Here is a 10452-nt window from a genome sequence, read left to right on the forward strand (position 1 = left end):
TAATATGTTGTCTAGCTAATCTACTTAGTTCTTAATTTCAGCTATTATATTCATTTCCAGAATTTGTTTGATTCCATTTCATAAATCTAGTTTGACACTGAAATTCTCTATTTGTCCTCTGGTTTTTTGAGCAAGCTAATCAGCATTACTTTAAATTCCAGTTTGACAATTGTAATATCTATAGGTCCTGTGTATCTGTTTCTCTTGTTTGCTTTTTCCTCTTGGTCCTTTGGTCAGTTGGTTTGTCTTCTAGTATCCCTAGTAATTTTTGACTGAATCCAGGACTTCATGAAAATTTCCAAGATGATTTGAGCCTCTGTTGATGCTGCTGTCTCCAGAAGAGATCACTTTTGTTTCTGGGAGGCACTTAGGCTACAGGCAGATCATATGAGTTCAATACGAGCTGATTTAAAGGTGGGCTTCATTCTTCTTTCTGTTTTTTCCTTCATCCTAGAGAGTAATCCTTCACTTATATTCACTGTTTCCAACTGAAAGTCTGTTGTTGTTGTTGTTTTACCAGAATCCCTCCCCCTTGTCAGGTCCTGAACTCTATGTTTTTGTCTTCCAATTGTATGAGACTACTAAAAGCTGTGCTCAGCCTCAGCCTCATGGCTGTGGTCTGTGAATCAGTAAATGCCTCAATAAGAAAATCCACAAGAAATATCGGACTCACTTCTGTGCACTTTCCCTCTAATAGGGATTCACTCACTCAAGTCTCAGCTGTCTTGGTGACTCCTGGTGCCCTCAAATAGAGATTTTGTTTGTTAAACCAGGTTTCCTAATTTTTCTCAGCTAGATGGCCAGTCTGATGTCAGCCAATTCCCCACACACAAAAGCAGAACTTGACAGAGAGTTTTATACAGCATAAGAAAAAGGTAGCACAATGGAATCGTTTTCAGAGCTCAAAATTACTCTTCAATAATTTCTCCAAAAACATTTATCATATGAAGGATCTTCCTATTCCAGGCATTATTTTAGGCCCTCAGGGATTGAGTGGTGAACAAGACAATCACACTTCCTGCCCACATGAAGCTTACCTTTGAAGAATGGGAGCTGAGGACAGCAAAGAAAATGAGCAAGAAAAGTTAGGAGTCTTAAATACTGATGATGGGCCAGGCATGGTGGCTCATGCCTGTAGTCCCAGCAATTTGGGAGGCCGAGGCAGGAGGATCACTTGAGCCCAGGAGTTCAAGACCAGCTGGGCAACATAGCAAGACTCTGGTCTCTACAAAAAAAAAATTTTGTTTACAAAAAGAAATATTGATAATGGGACTTGAACTATCTATGATTGAAGTGCATCATAAAGCTATGGCCTGAAAGAGCAGAACCAAATCCATAGCCCAAAATGGCCCAGTTCAAAACTTTTCTTTCCCATCTGAAACCCAGTCCTATCCCCAGTGTTCCCACATGCAAGTCTGAGTGGAGCTCGGGGAAGGCCGTGGGGAGGGGCATGGCCTCTCTTTCCTTGCTCCCCTTCTCCCTGTTTTGGGCTCTAATTTCTTCAGTGATGGGGACGGGGGAAGGAATGTGCAAGGCCACCACTGTGGGGCTCACTGGCCACTGCTGCACCTTCTCTCCGGCTGCTCCAGTGATCCTGTGCTTCTACCAGCTGCTCCTGCCTCTTCAGTGAGGACCCACTTTAGAGACACCCCCAGGGACAGCAGGTGGAGGACTCTCTCCCTGGGACACCACACTTCGCGTAAGGCTGAAGGACCACCCCTGCCTCCACAGCCTCCTTCTTACAACCTGGGCAGCACTGGTGGGGTGTGGCAGCTGGCCATAGCTGGTCAATTTGTCTTATTTTAGAAACTCTGTGGGGACAGGTCTGACCCAGAATGTTAGCATTATTTTTAGAATGAGAGGTCGTTTCCAGCTTTGCCAGATTCAGAGCAACAAAGACGTTCTACTCAACATCGTGTAATACGTCTCACTTTATAATGCAATATGCATATGTGTACTTGAATTTTTAAATAAAAATGTGAAATCACAATCAATATTATAATTAGCTGGTGGGTAGCAATGTTCCTGGAAATTGATCAGGGCCATTTTATAAGGCAAGAAGCTTGGGACTTCATTATGCCCTGTGGTGACAATTCATCATCAAAGATCATGCTGCCGTGAGAGGTGCCTGTGGCTGACCTGGGGGTGTGTGATGGGGCCTGCGGGCAGGGCTGGTGAGAAAAAGATGCTTGCAGTGCAGGGCACACGGAGGAGATGGCTCCAGCAGTGGTGAGGGCTGGCGGCTGCCTGCTCCCTAGCACAGCTACTTCACAGGTTCAGAACCCGAAACCACAGCCCACAATGCTGTCATTGTGCCTCAGCAAGGAGTGGGCTGAGCCCATGATCCTTGCCCTGGTATAGAGTCCTGCTGCCTCCCAAGCAAAGGACAGGGTGGGCAATGAACAGAGGGCAGGAGGCACAGAGGCCATGGGGATTAGAAATTGGCGAGTCCTTGTCCTGCCGCAGGGGAAGGACCATGCTAGAGGAGGAGTTTGCACCACGGGAAATAATTCCTAAGGGCTGGCTTCCTGCAGGGGGAGCCCGTGTCCTGAGGCTGCTGGGGCCAGTGGCTGGATGATGCCCCAGCAACCGAGGATGGCCCCAGGCACATCCCACCCACATCCCACCCACCAGACGCCCACAGCCCTCCTTGCCTCCAGAACCCAGCTGGGATCGGGCCCACCCCAACTCCTGCCCCTGAGGTTCCACATGTGACAGGCTATAACCCAGAGGTGACAGGAGATTTGTGAGCTGGGCAATGTCACCAGCAAACAAACATCCCTAATCGTGACAGATGCCGCCTCTCAGCAACAAGGAAGGGGAAGCTGTGGGCCCTGGAACAACAAGGCCAGGAGGGGTATAAAAGCCTGAGAGCCCCAAGAACCTCACACACTCATTCACTGACACACTCACACACTCACTCACACCTCCCCCAGCTCACCTCTTCCCCACCCCAGCATGGCCGCGTCCACCATGTCCATCTGCTCCAGCACTTACTCCGACTCCTGGCAGGTGGACGACTGCCCAGAGAGCTGCTGTGAGCCCCCCTGCTGCACCCCCAGCTGCTGTGCCCCGGCTCCCTGCCTGACCCTGGTCTGCACCCCAGTGAGCCGTGTGTCCAGCCCCTGCTGCCAGGCGGCCTGTGAGCCCAGCCCCTGCCAATCAGGCTGCACCAGCTCCTGCACGCCCTCGTGCTGCCAGCAGTCTAGCTGCCAGCCGGCTTGCTGCACCTCCTCCCCCTGCCAGCAGGCCTGCTGTGTGCCCGTCTGCTGCAAGCCTGTGTGCTGTGTGCCCGTCTGCTGTGGGGCTGCTTCATGCTGCCAACAGTCTAGCTGCCAGCCAGCTTGCTGTGCCTCTTCCTCCTGCCAGCAGGCCTGCTGTGTGCCTATCTGCTGCAAGCCCGTGTGCTGTGTGTCCACCTGCTCTGAGGATTCCTCTTCATGCTGCCCACAGTCTAGCTGCCAGCCAGCTTGCTGCACCTCCTCTCCCTGTCAGCAGTCCTGCCGTGTGCCCGTCTGCTGCAAGCCTGTCTGCTGCAAACCCATCTGCTGTGTGCCTGTCTGCTCTGGGGCTTCCTCTCTGTGCTGCCAGCAGTCTAGCTGCCAGCCGGCTTGCCGCACCACCTCCTGCTGCAGACCCTCCTCCTCTGTGTCCCTCCTCTGCCGCCCTGTGTGCAGGCCGGCCTGCTGCGTGCCTGTCTCCTCCTGCTGTGCCTCCACCTCCTCCTGCCAGCCCAGCTGCTGCCGCCAGGCCTCCTGTGTGTCCCTTCTGTGCCGCCCTGTGTGCTCCCGCCCGGCCTGCTACAGCTTCTCCTCAGGCCAGAAGTCCAGCTGCTGACGGCCATGTCCCCCAGAGCCAGCTAGGCTCAGGCCCCACCTCTCTTTCAGTCCTTGGAAGCCCCTGACCTCCCAGCCCACCCAGCCTTAGCACAGCTCAACACAGAGAAGGAGCAGCCCCACCCACAGCCGCCCAGCCAAGGGGTGGGGTCTGAGATGCTCACTGGCTCCTCCCTGACCTCCCCCGGGGCGGGCGAGCCCTGGCTGCTCCTCACGGTGCTTCCTGGCTGCAGACCACAACCCTCCGCTGGTCACTGGTCGGGGATGGGCCCTCCTGACCTGGGTCTCGCACCCAGGAGTGTCACCCTCTGCCTCTGAGCATCGATAAAGCGCCCGCAGCCCCAGCTGACTCTGTGCTGACTCTCCATACCCAGGGCGGGAGGGGGCAGAGTGGGGCCTGGCCTGGCTCTGGGGGGCTGGGCCCCGTGGATCTCTTTACTTCCCCAGCTGGGGGGCCTCGGGGGGCTCTTGTGTGACACCTGGAAGCTCCTGTCCACCTTGTGGCACGTTCTGCTGTCCGGCTCCCCTCCCAGGTCCTGTGGGGCCCAAAAGCCTTGTTCACTGGCTGAGTCCCACAGACACCACATGGCTCGGGCCAACGCCCCACTCACTTTGGGTAGAAGGAGCTCCTTCCCATGGCAAGGGCTGGGGCTGTCCCAGGGGGTGGCAGGCCTGGCAGCTGTGCTGGGAGGTGGGAGACGGGCGGTGGGGGGTGGGTGTGGAGACTTGGGCTCCAGCTGTCCCAGCACTCAGGAGTTCCACTCGGAGACAGCTTGGCCATCTTGGCCTCCTGCGCATACTCACAGATGCTCAGGGATGCCCCCTGCTCCAGCCCTGGGCTTGCCGCTGGGATGCAGAGCAGAGAACAGACACGTGGTCTCCAGAGCTCCGTGTGCTGGGCTGGGTGGTTGGAGGGCTGGTGGGAATAGGAAGGTCTCACAGGGGCGATGACAGAGGAGTCCCAGGACAGTATGGGAATGTGTCCAGACCAGAGAGCAGGAAGGAGGCCTCCTGGGGATAGTTTCTTAGCTCCTGCCACAGGAGACAGGCAGACGGCCAGAGCCACACTGTCCCCTCCAATCCTTACCCACGCCCCCCAAGCTGGTGACCCAGGGCTGCGATGCCGCCCACTCTTCTCACCTTAGGAGAACACAGTTGGGTTTGGGGGCCTCGGCCATACTCTGTGGGCACAAAGGACCCCCATACCTGAGAGGAGCTGCACGTGTCAGCTCAGGCTGCTATGACAAAGTCCACAGACTGGAGGCTCGAGCCACACACATGGAGTCCCTCACAGTCCTAGGGCTGGAAATCGAGGCCCAGGTGTGGCAGGGTTGGTTCCCGAAGACTCTCTCCTGGGCTTGCAGACACAGTCTCCTCCCTGTGTCCTTACGGGGTTGTCCCTCTGTGTGTGTCTCTGCCCTCACCTCCTCTTCTCACGAGGACACCAGTCATTGGATGAGGGCCCATCCGTAGGACCTTAACTTAGGACTTCAACCTGTGAATTCGGAGGCATCACAAGTCAGCCCATATTAGGGGGCTCCGGCTTTGGCCCTTGAGGCAGGAGTGAGGGTGGCATTGAGGCCACCTGTGCCTCGAAGACCCCAGCGGGGCCTGGCTGGGGCAGGCACTCCCTGTCCATAAACTGCAGGGATGGACATTTGGACAGAAACACGACCCTCGGGGAAATTCTGCTCACATGGGCTCCTCCACCTGCTGAACAACGCTGTCCAGAGGCCTCAGACACCCACCAAATGGTTCCTGTTTAGGCATCCTGCTGTCCCCAGTGCCTGGCTCATAAGGGGAATTCTCACTGGTCCTACCGCAGGAGGCATGGCTTGCTTCCAGACGGGGAAGGTGGAGATGGAGCGCAGGCCAGGCAGCTGTGCTGGAAGAGACAGGCCACACAGGGATGGGTGCAGGGAAAGTGGGGGCCACAGGGCTGTCACGGGGGTCAGGAGCACCTTGCACAGGCTTCCTGAGTGGTATGGAGAGTGACCTAGGGCTTCAGGGGCCGTGGTACGCACACTCACAGTGATAGAAACCAACTCAGGATTTAGGAATGGGAGTTCTTGGAGACCTTGAGGAGGGGCATTCCAGTCACATTCTGTGGACAGGGGCGTCCTGTGGTGGGCAGAGGGGGAACAAGCACTGGGGAAGTGAAATGTGAAGGCAAATAATTTCTTTTCCAAAGATCTAACAGAACAAGGCAGGAGAGGAGCACAGTAGTGATGGCTTCCTGAAGGACTAACACACAGGGCTTGCCTTATTTTGCCAACTCAGATTCCCTCCAGCCAGAGAAGCAGCTACACAGAGGCTTGGTCAGAACATTTAAAGGTAAATGAACCAGTCACTGCCACCTGGACAAAGGATACCAGTTGGGAAAACAATGGACACCCCAAAAAACCTGGGAGGAAGAGCTGAGAAATTAGACGCTTTGGGAAATAAGGGCGTTGGAAGATTCCACATATTCTTGGGAGCCTATAAGGCCCCCACGCATGCCCATCATGGGGCACAGAAAAGACCTAGAGGCTCAGTGCCCACCTCTGGCTGAACTGCAGGCTGTGAACAAGCAGGAAGTGAAGGGGAAGTGAAGGGAAAGTGAAGGGGAAGTGAAAGGGAAGGCAGAGTCGCAAACAGCCCAGGTGAGCACTGAGGGTGTGGACCAACACACAGAGCCCAGCTACAAAGACTGGGAAAAAAATATCTTTTGACTCCAGGTGTTTAAGAAACTCTGTCAAATTACTATCTGAGCACTAAGCAAATGGAATAGTGACCTCCTTCATGACAAAGAGTATAGTCATTACTAAAATAGTTTAGGAAAGTCACTTAAAAACAAAACAAAAAACTACTAGCCACACAACCAGCCACAGCAAACCACAGGGAAGAGAGAGAATCTGCCATCCAGAATTATCAAATGATAATATTCCAAATGTCCAGTTTTCAACAAAAATTATGAGGCATGCAAAGAAGCAAGAATGTATGGTTCATTCGCAGTAAAAAAAAAAAAAAAAAAGCCAATTAGTAAAAAATGTCCTTGAAGAAGCCCGGGATTGAATTTACTGGACAAAGTCTTTCCATTAACTCTCTTAAATATAATCAAAGAGCTAAAGGAAACCATGGCAAAAGAACAAAGAGAAACTCAGAAAACAACATCTCAACCAAGAGAGAATGTCAATAAAGAGAGAGATTGTAAAGAGGAATCAAATAGAACTTCTAGAGTTGAAAAGTATAATAACTGATATGAAAATTTCACTAGAGAAGTCCCACAGCCGATTTGAACAGACAGAAGGAAAAATTAGAGAACAGGTAGATAGGTCAAGCGAAATACTCCAGTCTGAAGGGCATAAAAACAAAAAGAGGCTGAGCGTGATGGCTCACACCTGTAATCCCAGCACTTTGGGAGGCTGAGGCAGGCAGATCATTTGAGGTTGGGAGTTTGAGAATGGCCTGGGCAACATGGTGAAACTCTGTCTCTACTAAAAATAAAATAAATAAATAAATAGCTGGGCATGGTGGCTTATGCCTGTAATCTCAGCTACTCAGGAGCCTGAGGCAGGAGAATCACTTGAACTTGGGAAGCAGAGGTTGCAGTGAGCCAAGATCATGCCACTGCACTCCAGCCTGAATGACAGAGTGAGACTCCATCTCAAAACAAACAAAAACAAAAGAGTTTTAAAAAATGAACAGAGTTTAACTGGCCTGTAGGACAACATCAAACATACCGACAGCACACCTAACAGCAGTGTCAGAAGAAGAGCAGAGAGAGAATGGAGCACTCAAAAATATTTGAAGAAAAATGATAGAGACAGAAAGTAAAATGGTGGTTGCCAGGGGTTTGGGGGGAGGAGGAATGTGGAGTTAGTGTTTAATGAGGACAGAGTTTCAGTTTTCCAAGATGAAAAGTTATGAAGACAGATGGTGGCAATGACCGCACTGCATTATGAATGTATTTAATATCACTGAATGGTACACTTAAAATGGGATAAATTTCATGTGTACTTTACTACAATAATTTTTTAAATATTTGAAGTAATAATGGCCAAAAACTTCCCAAATATGATGAAGCACATTGAATCTACACATCCAAGAAGCTCCATGAGCTTCAAGTAGAATAAACTCAAAAAGATCCACACAGAAACACAAAATTAAATTATTGAAAGCCAAAGACAAAACGAGAATCTTGAAAGCAGGAAAAGAGAAGATTAACAGCCAATTTCTTTTCAAAAACCATGAAGAGCAGAAAGCAATGGGGTGATGTACTTAAAGTGCTGAAAGAGAAAAAAATTGTCCACCAAGAAGTCTGTGTCCAATGAAATGATTCTTCGAAACTAAAGAAGAAATTAGGACACTTCTGGATAAATAAGTACTGAAAGAGTTTATTGTCAGTAGGCCTGCCCTACAAGAAATGACAGCTCAGGATGAAATCAAAGGGCACTAGACAATAACTTGAAGCCATATTAAGAAGTAAAGAACTGGCTGGGCACAGTGGCTCACGCCTGTAATCCCAGCACTTTGGGAGGCTGAGGCGGGCAGATCACAAGGTCCAAGGGTTTGAGACCAGCCTGGCCAACATAGTGAAACTCCATCTCTACTAAAAATACAAAAACAAATTAGCCAAGTGTGGTGGTGGGCACCTGTAATCCCAGCTACATGGAAGGCTGAGGCAAGAAGAATCGCTTGAACCTGGGAGGCAGAGGTTGCAGTGAGCCAAGATCGTGCCACTGCACTCCAGCCTGGGTGACAGTGCGAGACTCCATCTCAAAAAGAAAAAGAAGAAAAGAAATGAAGAACACTAATAAAGGTATCAGTTTTGGTAGTTTGTACGTTAATAGGAATTTATCCACTACATCTAGGTTATCTACATTATGAATGTATTTAATATCACTAAACATGCTTAAATGGAATAAATTTTATTGATTTTATGTGTTAGTGTACAATTGTTCATATATTCTCTTGTAGTCTTTTTTATTTATATAGGTCAGCAGTGATGTTCACATTTTCATTTCTGATTTTAATAATTAGAGCCTTCTCTTTTTTCTTAGTCTAGTTAAAGGTTTGTAAATTTTATTGTTGCTTTCAAAAAACTAATTTTAGGCTTCGTTGGTTCCATTGTTTTTCTATTCTCAATTTCTTTATTTGCTCCCTTTATTCTACATAAAATCTTTATTTTCTTCCTTCTTCTAGGTTTGGGTTTAGTTTGCTCTTCCTTTTCCTGGTTCCTTAAGGTGTGAAGTTAGATTACTGAATTGAGATCTTTCTTGTTTTTTAACATAAGCATTTATAGCTATAAATTTCCCTCCATAAACTGTTTTGCCATATCCCGTAAGTTTTGGTTTGTTATATTGTCACTGTCATTTATCCCATAGCATTTTCTAACTTCTTTTGATTTATTCTTTGATCAACTGGTTGTTATAAGTGTGTGTTGTTTAATTGCCACATATTTGTGAATTTTCCAGTTTTCCTTCTGTTATTGATTTCTAATTTCCACTGTGGTCAGAGAAGATACATTATATGATTTCAATAATTTTAAATTTATTGAGACTTGTTTTTTGACCAACATATGGTCTAATCTGGAGAATTGAGAAGAATTTGTATTCTGCTGTTGTTGGGTTGAATGTTTTATGTATGGCCATATTAGATCTAGCCTGTTTATAGTGTTCTTCAAGTCCTCTATTTCATTATTGATCTTTGATCTAGTTCTATTTAAAAAAATTTTTTTAATCAGTGGAAGTGACTTATTGAAGTCTTCAAATATTATCGTTGAACTGGAATTGACTATTTCTTTCTTCAATTCTGTCCATTTATGCTTGATATATTTTGGGGGTCTGATGTTAGGTACATAAATGTTTATAATTGTTAGGTACATAAATGTTTATAACTGATGTTAGGTACATAAATGTTATAAAATGATGGCTTATGCCTGTAATCCCAACTACTCAGGAGGTTGAGATGAGAGGATTGTTTAAGGCCAAGAGTTCGAGACCAGCCTGGGTAACAGAGTAAGACCCTGGTCCCTAAAAAAATATGTTTCTTAATTAGCCAAGTATGGTGGTGTGCATCTGTAGTCCCAGCTACCTGGGAAACTGAGGTGGGAGGATCACTTGAGTCCAGGAGTTTGAGGCTGCAAGGAGTTATGATTGTGCCACTGCACTCCAGCCTGGGCAACAGGCTGAGCAATATCCTGTCTCTATTTGTTTTAATGGTGCTGGGACAACTGGATATCTACACACAAAATCATAAAGTTGCACTATATCTCACACCAACAAATTAACTAAAAATGGATCAAAGCCCTACATATATGAGATAAAATCATAAAATTCTTAGAAGGAAACATAAGAGTAAATATGTATGACCTTATGTTGGGCAATGGTTTTTTGGATATGACACCAGAAGCACAAGCAACAAAAGGAAAAATAGATAAATTGGATGTCATCAAAATTAAAAAGTTTTGTGCATCAAAGGACACTATCAAGAGAGTAAAACAACTCACACAAGGGAAGAACATGCTTGTAAATCATAATTCTGACAAGGATCTAACACCCAGAATATATAAAGAACTCTTACAACTCAACAACAAAAAGTCAACCCAATTTAAAAATAGGCAAAGTACTTTAAT

At 48.0% G+C, this 10452-nt stretch overlaps 1 protein-coding gene across 3 annotated transcripts; it reads left to right on the forward strand.

Annotated features, from left to right (window-relative positions):
- The first annotated feature begins 2958 nt into the window (after positions 1-2958).
- LOC100446069 (keratin-associated protein 10-2) lies at positions 2959-3837 on the forward strand. 3 transcript variants are annotated; one of them, XM_063720921.1, is made up of 2 exons: positions 2959-3648; positions 3751-3837. In XM_063720921.1, exons 1-2 carry the CDS (start codon positions 2959-2961, stop codon positions 3835-3837), a joined length of 777 nt encoding a protein of 258 aa, XP_063576991.1. The 3 variants fall into 3 exon arrangements, with proteins under 3 accessions (XP_063576991.1, XP_009232310.4, XP_002830822.4); XM_009234035.4 differs by having other exon boundaries at positions 2959-3306; positions 3526-3837; XM_002830776.4 differs by having other exon boundaries at positions 2959-3279; positions 3373-3837.
- The last annotated feature ends 6615 nt before the right edge of the window (positions 3838-10452 follow it).

Source organism: Pongo abelii, chromosome 22, assembly GCF_028885655.2.
Source record: "Pongo abelii isolate AG06213 chromosome 22, NHGRI_mPonAbe1-v2.0_pri, whole genome shotgun sequence".
In the NCBI taxonomy this organism is placed as follows: domain Eukaryota; kingdom Metazoa; phylum Chordata; class Mammalia; order Primates; family Hominidae; genus Pongo; species Pongo abelii.

Excerpts from the sequence above, each read along its gene's own strand:
- LOC100446069 (XM_002830776.4), top strand. The coding sequence starts at position 2,959 with ATGGCCGCGTCCACCATGTCCATCTGCTCCAGCACTTACTCCGACTCC. Across the intron at positions 3,280-3,372 it reads TGCCCGTCTGCTGCAAGCCT|GCCTGCTGTGTGCCTATCTG; the intron begins GTGTGCTGTGTG and ends TCCTGCCAGCAG.